Raw genomic sequence first — 15,676 nt, forward strand, 5'->3', positions numbered from 1 at the left:
AAGCTCTCTGAAGGAGCCAGGAGGGTGTCCTTCCTGGCCTCATCTTAGTCCCCACAGTTGCCAACAGTTCCAGGCCTCGATGGTTGATAGCACTTCAGTATCACCTGTCTGCACACGGTGCACACCCTGCTTCTGTTCTCCACCTTGTAAGGGTGCCTGGTGTTGGAATTAGGCCTCCTAGTCCAGTATGCGCTCAGTATAAGTAAATGTGCAGAACCCTATTTTCAGCAAAGGCACCTGATAGGTACGAGGATTTACAAGTTGGCTGTCTTTTGGGGGGACACAGCTCAACCCATAGCCCCTCTTAGCAGCCTTATCATTCATTAGAACTGGCTTGGTATCAGGCTGTTTCCCTGCTCAGCACCTGCTATGGCTCCTGTACTGCCCAGCTGCCCCTCCCCCGGTGGCACATGACTGGAAGATACTATCATAACTGGGGAGGGGGACTGTCAGAGTGACCCTCCTGGCAGCTTCTGTTTGTTGCAAGGACATTGTTTTGGTCGGAATTGCAGAGTGCCAGCCAACCACGTCTTTCTTACGCTGAGATGGCTGAGGACTACCCGCGATACCCGGACATACATGACCTGGACCTCACACTGCTGAATCCCCGAATGATTGTGGTGAGGAGGGCTGTTTCTCAGGGCTGTTCCATATGCTGCTGTGTGCCATGTTTATCCAAGGCTGTGGGTAATTCTTGATTTTTCTGCTACAGGATGTCACCCCATATATGAATCCTTCACCATTTACCGTCTCCCCCAACACCCATGTTTCTCAAGTGTTCAACCTGTTCAGAACCATGGGCCTGCGCCACTTGCCTGTGGTGAATGCGGTAGGAGAGGTAAGTGGGTGGGTGAAGAAAGCAGTGTCCCTCATCTGGGTGGCCTCTCATCTGTCCTCCCACTTGGTGCTTTTCCATGCGCATGCCAGTCCAGCAGGGGGCACCTCCTGCCTTCCATTCTCCCATGCCTGTTCCTGTCTTGGCTCCTGGGTTCTCCTTCCCCGGCCCAGCTCTGTGTTTCTTGGCTCCCATCTCTTATGGGCATTCGTAGCATTAGTAGAATGTAAGTGCTCAGAGGGGTTTAAAGAAAGCACCCCCAGTGATTATTTCTGTAGGCTTTCCCATCACTTCAGGGTTACTTTTTCAACCTGTTTACATGTGCTGTTTGAGTCAGTTCTCTCCTTCCACTTCAGTGAGTTCTGGGGATTAAACTCTGGTCTCCCACCGGGCCACCTTGTCAGCCCAACTTAATTTTTTATTATGAAGTTATTGCTGTACTATTGTACTGTATTGTAGCAAAATAAGAAAATACAAATAAATAAAAACAAGCCCTGATCCCTGGCCTGCTGAGGTCATTACCTTGTCAGCTCTGCTGTGCCCAGGTTCTGCATGCCCAGAGGTTGTTGTTCATAGTGGGTTTTCCTGCAGGTGCCCATCTCCGCAGCAGGCATTCTCCCCCGAAGCTACAACACTCCACCCACTACTGTGATGTTGAGCATTGTGGCTGTGTGGTCCATTTCCTTGTCTTTCTCTTTAGTTACTTTTCAGTTCTCTTTTGAACCAGTCCTTTGTCACCAAGATGAACCTTTAGGAAGTGGTTCCTGTTTAAGGACAGCTGCCTTCCCTCCATCCTTCCCTTGCTTCCCTGATACTCATTAAGTAGCCAGATTGTCCTTGAACTTGAGGCAGTCCTCTTGGCTCAGCCTCCAAGGTGCTGTTATAGGTATGTACCACCGGGTCTTGCATGTGCCCTGTTTAAGGATATACACTAGCCAGTTTTATATCAGCATGACACAAGCTAGAGTTGTTTGGGAACAAGGATTCTCAATTAAGAAAGTGCCTCCATAATACAGGGCTGTAAACATTTTCCTAATTAGTGATTGATGTGAGAGGGCCCAGAGTTCCATGACTGAGCTGGTGGTTCTGGGTGCTATACCAAAGCAGGCTAAGCAACCCAGGAAGAGCCATCCAGTGAGCAGCACCCTCTCTATACCTGTGCTCCTGCCTCCAGATTCCTGCCCTGACTTTGCTCAGTGATAGACTGAAGTAGCTGAAACATTCTCTCCCCGAGTTGCTTTTGGTCATGGTGCTCCATCACAGCAACAGAACCCTAAGACAGGGCATGGCTGGACTTGGGGTGTAGCTAAATGATAGAGCGCGGGCCTAGGTTTATTCATAAACAAGGACACCAGATAAAACGCAGGGTAGTTATGCCGGGCGTTGTGGCACACACCTGTAATCCTAGCACACAGACAAGTTCAAGGCTAGCCTGGCCTGTGTTGTAAATGAAACCCTGTCTCTACCCAAGCCAAAACCAATAAAAGAATGCCTGGGCCACACAGAGGTCTGTGTTGGGAGAAAGCAGGTGGCTCAGAGTCCCCTTCCAATCGCTCTTCCTCTCCTGCTGCCAGTTTTCTCCCATTTCAGGACCCACTGATTCCATCTGTGCCCAGGCTGCCATGACTCCTAACTTCCCCTGAGAAGAGGAAGTCTGTGTCGTGTCCTCACGCTGTCCAGGTCCCAGTTCTGTCTGTCTGTTTCTACATCCTGTGTACATTGATGGGGACCAGCTCTCTTTACACACAGTCTTCCTGGTGGGTTTTAGCCTGTGCTGACCTGGGTGTTTTCTCCTTGCCCTAGATCGTGGGGATCATTACACGGCACAACCTGACAAATGAATTCCTGCAGGCCCGGCTGCGGCAGCATTACCAGACCCTCTGACAGTTGCACCCGGCTGAAGCCAGCCCACTCTCCCAGAGGTGCCTCTGCAGGTGGCCCGCTCACTTACTGGCCCCCACAGCCGGCATGAAGGCTCCCACTCACCTGTTTGCTCAGATGCCTGGAGTCCTGGAAGATGGGGGTCAGAGGTTTTTGGGGATGTGTTGAGTAGGAAGTTGAGGTTTTACCAACTTCCTCTGTAAGAATCTTCCATTCCCCAGCTCCCCTAAGGAGACATCAGGGTACCGTCGGGCTGGATCCTAGGTGGACACTTGGTACCTCTCTGTTGCTGTTTCTCGGAGAGCCCAGCTCTTGCCCAGACCCTCCCGGGAAGGTGTTGGACTGAAGCAAACATTGAGGATGTTATTTGCATATCATGTTCATTACTAGGTTCAAGAATTGGGCACTAAGAACTGTTCCCCATGTTTGGGGAGGCCTGGGATCAGAACCAAGACTTCAGATACATTCTTCTTCAGATACAACTTTCTTCTTCGGTTTCCTAGGAGCGGGTTCATGCTCTTGACCCCGTGGCTTGAATGTCTTTAGACTCATTCCTGACCAGACCCTTGATGCACTAAAATTCCAGCTAACAGCCTTTGAAGCATTAAATCCCACTACAGGGGGACAGCTTCTCCCTTCTGTGAACATTCAGTAGTCCCCACTCACTGATTACACCTGTTCTCCTGGTGACACGCTCTCCTCCCATTGTCATTCCTTTCCTCTCTACAACTACTCGGCTTTCTAAGCCTTCATCTTCATCTGTCTTCCTGGTGGGACAGCCACAACTTTATCTTGGATTCATTCCCAAAGTCAACCAAAATTGAGGAACCCCTAGACAGAACCACTACCAGAGTCCTGGTGAATTTGGGATCACTCTACAAGCTGGCAAGCAAGCTGTCCTGAGCCAGGGCCAACCAAAGGTCCAACCTTAGGAGAAAGCCAATGGCCCCTGTTGTGGTCGCTGCTCGAGCCCAGCTTCCCAGTGCACTCCCGACTCGGCCTCTTCCCGAGGACTTGGAGGGGAACCTGTGTGGCTGCTGGTCCCAAGGACTTGGAGGGGACCTGTGTGGCTGTTGGTCTCGAGGACTTGGAGGGGAACCTGTGTGGCTGCTGGTCTCGGGGACTTGGAGGGGACCTGTGTGGCTGCTGGTCTCGGGGACTTGGAGGGGACCTGTGTGGCTGCTGGTCTCGGGGACTTGGAGGGGACCTGTGTGGCTGCTGGTCTCGGGGACTTGGAGGGGACCTGTGTGGCTGCTGGTCTCGGGGACTTGGAGGGGACCTGTGTGGCTGCTGGTCTCGGGGACTTGGAGGGGACCTGTGTGGCTGCTGGTCTCGGGGCCCGGGTAGGGGTGGGGTCCTCTTGCCCTTGTGCCTCATTGCTTCATGGCTTCTTTCTCTCCTGGCTGCTGGTCCTCTCGGAACCAACATCTGAGTAGGGACATTTGCATTCATCTTCCTGCAACCCAGGGCCCTTGTGGCAGCTGTTCTTTGGATACATGTGGCATTCATTTGTGTTAGATTCTTTTTAAATCATGGAACTTGGTGGTAGGCATCTGTGATAGGCTTGGCTTCTAGTAGTGTGGCTACCAGGCCTGGCAGAGTCCTCTGACCAGCACTTGGGAAATTGTTCCACAGCCTTGGTCGGGGGCTACCTTGAATCTTTAGGGCAGACAGTAACTCTGGCCCTCTGTTTTCCCTATTTGCTTACCTTTTTACCAGAACGAGAGCTTGACTTACTCTGTTTTCAACTTCTGACTGGGGATTGGGAGTGGGGTGGGGGTTGAAACTCTTCCCAAGTAGTTGGGAAAATAGTTAAGCATGGTTGTGTTTGGCCTGCCGCCAGCTTCATTTTATGGCTGATTTCAATTCCTGCCCTGCTGTGTGCTCTATCAAGAAGAAAACCAGTTGCTCCCACTAAGAGAAAAGCGTGACACACCACAGAACTGTCTTCCCAGCCTGGTGGGTTTGCAGATTTGTAGCCTGTGGAGGACCTCAGTCCACAGCTTCCCTGCCTCCAAGCCAGTCCTGTTGTGATTTGTCCATTGAGTTTGTGTGAGTGTGTGTGTGTGTGTGTGTGACCATCAGTTTAGCCCAGAGTGAACAGGGTCCAGGCATACCCACCCTGGCCCATGCTCCTCTAGGACACTCAGTTTTCTGGGTCCCTCCCCGCTGAACCTGCCTTTCCAGAAAAGCCCAAAGACAACAGCTTTTTCACCTGTGAACTATAAGCCGTGGACCCCTCCTCCCACGACAGTCCCTTGGAACTAGTGGCTCAGTCTCTTACTTGTTGCAGCTTGATCCCCCACCCTTATCCCCCAATGCGCCGCAGCACCTTGTCACACATAGCTCCATGGGGGGACACTGAGGTTGGCTTGAGACAGTTTCCTGGCTGGCTTCTGCGTCTGGGCATTCGTGTGGCTCTGGTACTGCTGTGGGAGTTGGGTATTTTATGAGATGTCTGCATGTGACCTTGTTAAGCAGTTCCAGCTGGAATGGACATTAGCTTGACTCAGCTAGCCATGTGACAGTTTGATGCAGACCTTGGTGACGAGCTTCCGGAGAGGCCAGCACAGCCCTCCTGGCCCAGCCATGTTGACAAGGAGAGTTGCTCTTGGCTCCTGTGGACCTGAGAGTCTGTCCAGTTGCAGCTTTTGCCTTTCCGTTCCTACTGTGTTTATACGCTAACATTAGCTGATTCCACTGTGTAGATAAATGGTATCTTTTTTAATTTGTAAAAGTCTATTTTTATTTGGCCCTTTGGAAGGTGGACGTTCTTGTGGTCACTTTTAAGTCAGAATAAAATGTCTGCACCTTCTCTGTAGACCTTGTCTCCACTGTGCTCGCTCTTTTTTTTTTTCTTCTTTTTTTTTGGTCTTTCGAGACAGGGTTTCTCTGTGTAGCCCTGGCTGTCCTGGAACTCACTTTATGACCAGGCTGTCCTCGAACTCGGAAATCCGCCTGCCTCTGCCTCCCGAGTGCTGGGATTAAAGGCATTAAAGGCGTGCGCCACCACGCCCGGCGCTCGCTTGCTCGCTTGCTCTTAAGTAGGGAAAGTTAAGGCACTGTAGCAAAGCAGTCTGTTTCTAAGACAAGGTCTGATGGAACCCAGGCGATGACCTGAGCTGCCCTGCCCCTCCGTACCTTCCACATGCTGGAATTCCAGGTCTCTGCCATCAGACCCAGCCAGGAAAGGCAGTCTGCTGGTCCGCACCTCCCTTTCACTGCCTGTCCCCACCCCTCTGTCTTTGTAAGTAAGCTCTTTCTTTCTTCCGTGGCACCTGTCACCTATGCACACTTTTGGTCTGTTGATCTTTTCTTCCTGCTAGCTGCACCAGGGCAACAGTGGACAGTCTGTCTGGGGACTTACCCCAGAGACGATAGCCTAACAGCAGCCTGAGGAGAGGAAGCCCTCCCAGCTCTCCTGGTGTGCGCGCGCACATACGCATGCGCTTCAGCCTGTGCTCTGTTCGCTTGTCTTATTTTACAAGGAATGTCACTTGCTGTGTCTGTGCTGCCTTGTCACCAGTCACAGCCCATCAGGCCCCTGCCCTGTCACCTTTCTGTCCCACGACATCTGGGGGACACCCCCAGCAGCTCCTTTTTTTCCTTAGTAATTATGACTCCCAACTCCCGGTGTAGGCCAAGTGCTTTTCCCGCCCATTCACTCTGGTCCTCGCACATCACTCTCCCCAGACTGGCTCTCTGCGTGCTTTTCCCGCCCATTCACACTGGTTCTCACACGTCACTCTCCACTGACTGGCTCTCTGTACTCTCTAATTTGAGATCTAGGTAGAAAGTGGGTTTTTGTTTTGTTTTTTTTTAACTGAGTAAGCGTCTCATGCATAGCACTGACTGTCCTGGAACACACTGTGTAGACCAGGCTGGTCTTGACTTTACAGAGATCTGCCAACCCCTTTCTCCCCAGTGCTGGGACTAAGGTATATGTGACCATGCCTGGCTCAGACAGGAACATTTTGATTGGAAGTGATTGAAGTTCTTCCTCAAACTCCAGCCAATCACTGTCAGCTCCTGGCCTTGCTGCCCCTCAACAGGTATGCACGGTACCACTCGGGTTATCCTCCCCGTTTTTATATAACGTGCCCAGTACAGGTTAGGAACACAAGTACACAGGCACACGCACACACACACAAGCACACAGAGGCGGTTAGCAAACCATGTCCTATTGGAGCTATAAGATGACCTGTGTGATCTCAGAGAAGAAGCAGTGTTCACTATGAGCCCTGAATGTGTTCTCTGCTTAGGGCAGTGCCTTTCCCAAGCTGGTATAAAAACACTGCACCTTAGCCAGACTCGGTAGTGTAGCAAGGCAGGTCTCCTAGAGTCTGAGGCCAGCCAAAGCTACATAAACTAAAAGTGAATAAGGTACTGCATGTTTCCTAGTGGTTCTCTCCTCCACGCAATGTACACGTTTAAGCTCCACAGTGCTGTGTTAGGGAGATTAGGGCTGTTTTCAAATGCCTCTGGCTCCCTGAGTTTGATCTCCAGCACTGAGTGATACACGTGGATAGGTGGTGACACACCAGTGAGGTAGCCCACAAATCGTTTGAACAGGCCACCCATCAGCCTGTAAACCTTCCTCCCAGCTGCGTAACCCACCCTCCACTCACACTTGCCCAAACTGAGAGTGTAATTCACATGGTCAGAGCAGCTGGCACTCTGTAACAGATCTGGGCAGTCTCTGGTTCTCTAAATGCCCCTTAAAGCCACCCAGGCTGTAACCAGAAAGGAATGCTTGAAACTTCTGAGCATAGGTGTCATTACCTGTCCTCAGGAAAAGGTGTGATGTTCATGTTCCTTTTCCACGAATTAAAAATAAATGCCCTTTTCAGCCTAGGCGGGTTTACCTGGGTTCTGTGATGGAGGCAGAGCGTTTTGAGGACCATGGCGTGAGGCTCCCCCTCCCCCCCCACCACACACACAGCAAGAAGAGGGAGGGAAGGAGGAAGAAATGAGAGATCAAGGCAGGGGAGAGCAAAGAACTGGGGGCAGAAGCCAAAGAAGCACATCCGGGCCTCAGCATCTGTCCTTGGTGCTGAAGTTTATTCAATTTTTTTTTCCAACTGCTTTCCGAAAGGGGTGAGGATCTACCTTAATATGCAGAGTGGGAGAGGCAAGACCCCACTAGACCACTCATCTACATTTAACATCGATCGTGATAGATGAAGGCAGGAAGCTGCAGCTCCAGGAGGGTGTTCACACCACAGTGGCAATGTGACCAAGCTGCGTGACACACCACAAGGGCTTAGGATCTTTTGCGATCTGCTCAAGCAGAATCGGCTGCCTTTTCCTCCTTGGCTGTTATCTTCGGTACTACAAAGAGAAAAATATACTGGCTTGATGATCTGCCTTTACTGGGCTAAACTGTTCAACTTGAACAGTGACCAATTATTTCCCACAAGCCACAGTCCAGCCTCTGGGATTAAACCGGCAAGCAAGGCACTGGTAAGCATTAATGAGGCAGTCTTGGCCCTGTATTCTAACTTCCCAGTGCTTGTGGCTCAGACCCTGCAGGAGCTGTTGTCATTGTCTTGAAACTCAAGAGACACCCATCGTAGTGAAGCAGAACTCACAGAGAAAATGATACACGCATCAGGCTCTCAGCTACCAAAGATGCTCCCTGGCAGTGTCCCTTGGCAAGGTTTGAGCCCTAACAAGACCCCACCTGACCTCTATCCCATTTCCATCCACAGCTCCTCTTACCCGGAAGCTGTTGCAGCCTAGTCCACTCTGGGCTCCAATCCTGTCAATCCTACCCCCGAAGCAGCTGGACCTTCGTAGGCTCCGAGGGCCAGCGAGCAGAGCCCTCAGTTTGCTTTTCAAGAGGGCAGATCTATCCGAGGGGTCCCAGGGGCTGCGCCCTAGAGCACTGCCGTCTCTCAGAGGTGGGTTGACCTCTCCGGTCCAGGGAGGCACCTCGGGGAGGGAACTAAGTGCGGCCCCTGCTTCCTCAGTCTGCTCACTCAGGGCCTGTGGGGGCATGGCCTCATCTTCTACCGGCATCTTCTCCTCCAGGTGGTCTAGCAGGTTCTTTATAAAGGCAAAATAAATACAGAGAAAGGGGACGTCTCAGGAATGGACCCAGTACCAAAGAGACCCTGGTCCCATGGGGTCTGTGTCCCACTTCCTGGCCCTACCTTGAAATCCATCAGATCTGTGTTGGACACCGCACTGTACACAGGATTTGCTCCAATATGGCCTGGAAGCCAAAAGACCAAGACGAGGAAGAAGCCCATGGTGATGGAGAAGGAGCCCATGCTGGCGTGGGTCGGGGCACGATCTGATGTTTGCTGTCTCTGCCCACTCTCTGGTTTCTTTCTCTCTCTCAGCTTTTGTTCGTCACTGTCTCCCAGCTGCCCAGCGTCTCCTGTTTTTATAGCCCCCCAGCTCTTTGAGAAGGCAGGGGGGCTAGAACCCTCCCCATTCTGTCACTTGCAGCGATAAAGCGATGGAGTGAGGAGCCAGCAGAAGATGCCCTTTTAAAGTTATCAGTTCGGCAAAGCTTGTCACGGCCCCTTTGCCTTGAGCAGCTCTACTAAACCCCCCTCCCCCAGACCCTCAGCTGCAAGAGTCACATTCTTGCTGATTTGCCTCAAGAGGCCCCCACTTCAAAGGTGTGAGAGGAGCAGAAAAGAGTCCTTGGTTATCTTCCTGGGCGCTCGCCTCAGGATTCTTTCTCCCTGGCAACAGGACCCATGCAGGGAAGCAGAGGGTGACGGCTGGCCTGCACCCAGCTCCCCCTGCTTGCTGCTCAGCTGTCAGGGGCTCCAAATAAGGGCGGGAGAGGAGGCAATGACAGGCAGCTGGGAGGCCAGCTAGGCTGGCCAGGGAGTACACATGCTGGCGCTAGCTTCACACCTGATTCATCGGCCTCGTGGGTAGATCTCTGGCCCCAGACAGACCACCCCCACCCTAGATGTCCCTGTTAGCAGTCAGGTGAAAGAGCTATTTTTTTTTTTTTAGAGTATGAAGTCAGCCAGGAAGCCAACATGATACAGGCTCGAAAGAATTCAGCTACACGTGTAAACACCAAGGGATGTTAGAAGAGCATATTTCCTCTAAAGTTTATTTTTACCGCCTCCCAAGACTCGTGTCCAGGGTGCCAGCAGGACGGGCTTGGCGGATGCAACCACTTTTCTCTCTTGGCCTTGCTGCTTTCCAAAGCCCAGACTCTGAGCGTGAAATATGTGGTGGTCCCACCCTTCTCAGGGAAATAGGAGGGAAGGGATTGAAGGGGGGGGGCATACACCATTCTCCATAATGTCCTTCATGACCTCTGAGACCAAGGAAGTAAGCCATGAATTCTTCTGGCAGCCTCAGGAGCACGAGCAGGCAGTCCACCTTTAACGAGTGGTCTCCACACCCCAGTGTAGCCATATTCGACATATGTATGCTTTGTGTGTCTGATAAGTGTGTGCATTTTCTGCTGCTCTCTGCTTTCTGACCGTCTACGGGCTATTGGAAGACTTCCACACCCACCGACCCTGTGGCTGCCTGGTGGAGTTGTCATGTGGCTAGAAGTCACAAGAGGTGTCTGCGGTGATGTTTTCTCTAAGATAGAAAAAGAGAGCCCTTTGAGAAAGCTGGGGGTTGTAGGTAACCAATTTGGGTTGGCTAATCTCTACTTGAAGTCTGAAATCAGTGCAAGTTCACCCTGTCGCCTCCGGATGAGTCCCTGGGATGCGCTCACTGCTTAATTGTGTGCCTGGGGATTATTATTAGCAGAGAGGACTCGGCAAGCAGCCCTACTGGGGGGACTCTGGCTCCTTGCTGTGTGTCACATGACCTACCTCCTGGAGATGGTCTTTGAGTCGGGCAAAGACTTAAAGAACCACTGAGGCGGGTGGCCTCGGACGAGCTCTGCTGCTTTTCTGTTCTGAGCCACATCTGAAGTCTCTATGTGGCCCTGGGAGAGCTATGGTCCTGACCAGTGCCCCGTAGGGCAATTTCAAGGTTTGCCCATCTTTTTTGGCTAGAGTCAACTTTCCAGGGTGGAACTGGAGGGGACATGAATGTCATCCACTGAGACTCTGTGACCTCAGGGTTTCATTGAGGAGCAGGGGCAAAAGATGCTCTGCTGTGATGCCCGGTGTGCTCTCCATACCTCAGTGCTACCATGTCCAACACAGTATATAATACTGTGTCTGACAAGTGGTGGAGCCCATCACCCACTCAGCCCAGTCCTTAAGAAGCCTTTGATTTGAGCACCAATTGGAAGGCAACCCAGTGTGAAGTTTCTTTCCATATCTCTAGCCCTGCTCTGCTTTGGGGTGCAGAGGGGCTAATACTTCCTGAGATGTCCAGGAGCCAGCCAGCCTTAGCTTTAGGAATGATAAAAAGAAAAGCAATAGGTAGAGCTGGGTGTGTGCTTGATTGCTCAAGCAGGAGGACCTGAGACCGAGTCCTTAGCATCATTCATAGACCCAGGCTGGGATGCAGGCACAGCAGGCAGTGCTGGGAGACGAAGACATGAGACTCTCTGGAACTTGCTGGCTGCCAGCCTAGCCTGCCCAAACAAACAAACAAAAAATAACTTCAGGTTCAGTGAGAGACCTCACTTCTAGCAATGATTCTCAGCCTTCAATGCAGTTCCTCGGGTTGCAGTGACCTCCAACTTTAAAATTACTTTGCAGCTACTCCATAACTAATTTTGCTACTGTTATGAGTCACATTGCAAATATCTGATATGCAGGATATCTGATATGTGACCTCTGTGAAAGGGTCATTCCACCCAAACATCAAAGGGGTCATGACAGCAAAGGGGTTGGCCCATTGCATTATGGGAATATGGCAGAGAGGGTTAGAACAGGACACTTAATGTCCTCCTCTGGCCTCCCCATGTGCTGGGTGCACACATGTTCATATACATCACATATGCATACACACAAGAAATAAAAAAAATTAAGTTAGGAAATGTAAAAGACATGGAAAGGCCCGCCCTCTTGGGCCCAAAGCCTCTCCATGCTCACTTCAGGGAAGAAGTCACCTCAGCCAATGGTGGGCAAAACAAACTTTCTATATGGGAATCCAAGGTCTAGAATTTTGGTCTGTACAGTTTGTAGTCTGGAATTTGATTTCATAACTATCCCTGGGGACACTGTGTGCTGCTGCAGGAAGGCTTGATGTCCCTAAAGCCACATACCCAAAAGGCTGGCATAGAAGCAGTATGACTCTCAGGCTGGGCAGATAAGATATTGTGGAACATTTAGGCATGGCTGTTTTGAACAAGGAATCAATGTTTTGCTTGGTCTTGTGGCGCCCACCAGTGATACCAGCACTTAGAGGCTGAGATAGAAGGATCAGGAGTTTAAGGCCACCATCAGCTATGTATCAAGTTCAAGGCCAACCCAGGCTATATGAGACTCTGTCACCAAAATAAAAAGAACCAGGGCTGGAGAGAGATCTGTCAGTGAAATGCCTACTTTGAAAGCATGAGAACTTGAGTTTGAGTCCCCGGCATCCACAGAAAAGCGAAATTCATCGAGCGATGTTTGTAAAAGGAATTATTTATTCTAGCTAGCTCATATAAAAGACACATAATCCAGGTATTTTATTTACAAACTGTAAGCCTAGATTGGGCAGGCTTTGGAGCTATTCTAACTTACATCCTATGCAATGTCCCTTGATACTCGATGTTTCTCCTGGCCATACGCTCACGGTTGAGCTCCGTCATGACCGGTTCTTCCTCTCTCTGTGTCCTATCTTCTTTCCCCCTACCTATGATGTCAAGCCAGGGAACTGAAAACCCACCTACCTCTATCTACTGCCCAAACACAGGTTTTAGCCTTTTATTAACCAATTAACTTGGGAAGCAAGGTTACATAGCATCACTTGGGTTTTTGTTGTTGTTTGGGGTTTTTTTTGTTTTGTTTTTTTGTTTTTGTTTTTTGTTGTTGTTTTTTTGTTGTTGTTGTTTTGTTTTGTTTTGTTTTGTTTTGTTGTTGTTGTTTTGAGACAGGGTTTCTCTGTGTAGCCCTGGCTGTCCTGGAACTCACTCTGTAGACCAGGCTGGCCTGGAACTCAGAAATCTACCTGCCTCTGCCTCCCAAGTGCTGGGATTAAAGGCGTGTGCCACCACTGCCCAGCTATCACTTGATTTATGTGAGGATCTCCTTGTCAGGGGAAACCAGATCTTGGGGAGGGGAGACGCAGTATTTAGAATTTGAACACATAGCAACACCAGACCAACTCCAACAGACCTTGTCTCAAAAACAATAAATAAAGCGAGGGCCAGTGAGGTAAACGCACTTACCACGTAAGCCTGGCGACTTGAGTTTGAGCTGTGGAATCCACATAAAAGTGGAAGGAGGGAACTGAATTCACAAAGTTGTCCCCTGACTCCTATTACAGCATCACGGCATGCATATACATATCATGTACACGCAAAGATTATTCTACTCAGGGCTGGAGGGATGGCTCAGTGGTTAAGAGCACCGACGGCTCTTCCAGAGGTCCAGAGTTCAATCCCCAGCAACCACATGGTGGCTCACAACCTCTGTAATGGGATCCGATGCCCTCTTCTGGTACACAGGTGTACATGCAGATAGAGCACTCAGACATTAAGTAATAAGTAAATTTAAAAAAAAAAATATTTTATTTGGGGTTTTGTTTGTTCACTTGTTTTGTTTTGTTTTTGAGACAGGGTCTCACTCTATAGCCCTGGTTAGCCTGAATCTCACTATGTAGACCTCTGCCTCCCAAGTACTGGGATTAAAGGTGTGAACCACCAACCACCATTAGTGGGGGAGTGTGGCTTGGGCCATTAACCTCAGCACTTGGGAGGCAGAGGCAGGTGGTTCTCTATGAGTTCAAGGCCAGCCTGGTCTACTGAGTTCCAGGCCATCCAGGGCTCCCTAGTGTCTTGGAAACACCAAATGGGGTAGGGGGCTGTACCACCATGCCCAGATACAATAATACTTAAAAATAGATGAAATGGTCAGTAATCACATCAACCTCTGACCTCCATTCATAGGTGCATATGAACGTGTGCACACACACACACACACACACACAAATGGATGGATGAATGGATGGATGGATGAGAGGAAGGCAGTGTTTTATCTCTTTGTTAGAATATTTAAGTAACTGGAGGTCGGCAGAGAGGACAGGTTCCCAAGGCAGAAGTTGACCTGAGACAACTTTATAGCAGCACTATTTACATGAAGCAAGAGTCGGGGGTGGGAAAGAAATGAGGTCATCATTGTTACATAACAACTCTCTCTGCAACAAGGAGCTGAGTCTGCTCTGGATAGCTGGTGTCCCTAGCTTAGTATTGCATAGCTGCAATGAATGGAGATACTGACTCAGGCTGCTGTCATGGCAAGCCCGCTGGGGGAACATCTTTTCTCAAACTCTGGCCTGTGGCTTTAAGGCTTCAGCTCCTTGCTGTCCCCTGGCAGTGCCCTGCAGATGTCAGCTCCCTGCTCCCCGGGCCTCTCTGTAGAGAAGCAATGGACTCCATTTAGGTCAAGCAAGAGAGAAAAGATGAGGGAGGAAAGAGTCATAGGAGACACAACCCCTTTGCCACCTTGTCCCGGAAGTGGCGCCTGTCACCCTGAACTGTGTTCCATTGGTGCCCCTAGGCCCTGCTCACGGGCTAAGGGAAGAGGAACTACAGCAAGGCCTGAGTACCAGAGGGAGAAAGGGTCCTGGGGAGGAGGGCACCTCAGAAATGAAGAAGGAAGAGTAAACGAAAAATCACCTGTGATCCAGCTGGCTGTGGCCTTGAAAAATATCCTTAGTGGATGGGTAGACTCCTTGGATATCTCCTGAGTTCACAGAGGGCTGCACCTTGCAGGAGTCTTCTGGGAGAGAATGGGAGGTCATTGCGCTTAGTTTGAGCCAACAGAGCATCCTAAAGCATGAAGCTGAAAACCACAAAAATCTATGGACTGTGTTCCAGAGGCTGGGGCCTGAGAGGAGGATGCTGCCAGGGTGGAGCTCCCTCTGAAACCTGTAAAAGAAACATACCTCTTCCAGCTGCCAACTGTCCTGGCTTCTGGCTGTATTGTGCCAGCCTGTGACACTGCCACCGTCCCTCTGTTTCTTCAATCTAGCCCAGGCTGGCCTTTGAGCTCATGGTGTAGCTAAGGATGGCCTTCAGCTTCTGAACTCCCTACCCTCTTGCATCTACCACCTCAGTGCTAAGTCACAGGCTCTTGCCCTCATGTTCAGTTTGTTCGGAGGCATGGAATGGAGCCCAAGTCTTCCTGCATGTTAAGCAAGCATCTACCTTCTGTGCAGCTTCCCCAGCCAGAAACCAGTCATAGCACATTGAGACCCCATCCTATGCCACTAGTTATACCTATTGTGAGTTCTTTGCCTAATATGTTCACATTCAGAGGTTCAGGGTATTAGGCTTTCTGTGTGTCTTTTGGGGGGCGTAAGTGACCCCTAATGGGCACTGTATAAAAAGGGCCTTTCCTATTTTGTGTCTTTTGCTAGCATGTGCCTCATCTCTACCAATAGCCAAGGGCATTCCCGTATCCTGGTCTGTGACATCCAGGTGGTGGCTGGGTCTGGTCTTTTTGTGAACTGGCTTGAGAATTTCTTCTCACCAGGCAGAGAGCTAACTGAGGGATATTTTGGGTATGCAGAATTTTGAGTATCGTATCAGCCACAGCATTTGTTGGAAAACCAGAGGTTTGGGCAGATGCAGCTGGTAGGAGTCAGCCTTAAGACATCACTGCGTGGATACACACTGGTTCTTTAGAAAAATACTTTCAGCATGACTGGTTCAATGTGCTTGCTCTGTAACTCCCCTATCCGGGCCCCACCCCACATATATTCAAATGCTTCCCTGGGGATGAAGCCAGTTTTTGGATGGTACAAGAAAGGATGAATCTTTCCCCTGATGTCTGGATGGGGGAGTGCAGGAAGGGCAGAATTCATAGGAAACCAGCACAGCTAAATGGTCCTAGTGCATAAACCAGGGCCTGAAGC

General features: G+C 50.4%; 2 protein-coding genes across 4 annotated transcripts in view; one reads left to right on the top strand and one right to left on the bottom strand.

The window, feature by feature from the left end:
• Clcn6 (Cl-/H+ antiporter 6) overlaps window positions 1-3,406 on the top strand; it is a 31,742-nt gene extending 28,336 nt beyond the window's left edge. For 2 of the 3 annotated variants that reach the window (XM_021159590.3, XM_029476279.2), the window contains exons 21-23: window positions 513-620; window positions 713-838; window positions 2,639-3,406. In XM_021159590.3, the coding sequence (XP_021015249.1) occupies window positions 513-620; window positions 713-838; window positions 2,639-2,719 (315 nt within the window). In that variant the 3' untranslated portion in view covers window positions 2,720-3,406. Of the gene's footprint in view, window positions 1-512; window positions 621-712; window positions 839-2,638 lie in introns of those variants that run through there. The other variant, XR_015047282.1, reaches the window with a different exon arrangement.
• A 4,349-nt stretch (window positions 3,407-7,755) lies between these two features.
• Nppa (natriuretic peptide A) lies at window positions 7,756-9,101 on the bottom strand. The gene is made up of 3 exons (XM_021161620.3): window positions 8,872-9,101; window positions 8,438-8,764; window positions 7,756-8,047 (listed from the first exon to the last, which is right to left on the bottom strand). Exons 1-3 carry the CDS (start codon window positions 8,989-8,991, stop codon window positions 8,036-8,038), a joined length of 459 nt encoding a protein of 152 aa, XP_021017279.1. The 5' UTR covers window positions 8,992-9,101; the 3' UTR covers window positions 7,756-8,035.
• Between the last annotated feature and the right edge of the window lie 6,575 nt (window positions 9,102-15,676).

The sequence above is a fragment of the Mus caroli genome, unplaced genomic scaffold, assembly GCF_978045245.1.
Source record: "Mus caroli unplaced genomic scaffold, Mus_caroli_1 scaffold_6, whole genome shotgun sequence".
In the NCBI taxonomy this organism is placed as follows: Eukaryota; Metazoa; Chordata; class Mammalia; order Rodentia; family Muridae; genus Mus; species Mus caroli.

Bases quoted from the DNA above. Each gene is read 5' to 3' on its own strand.
- Nppa (XM_021161620.3), bottom strand. From the start codon at position 8,991: ATGGGCTCCTTCTCCATCACCATGGGCTTCTTCCTCGTCTTGGTCTTT. The intron at 8,765-8,871 runs GTAGGGCCAGGA...GCCTTTATAAAG, and splicing joins CAGATCTGATGGATTTCAAG to AACCTGCTAGACCACCTGGA.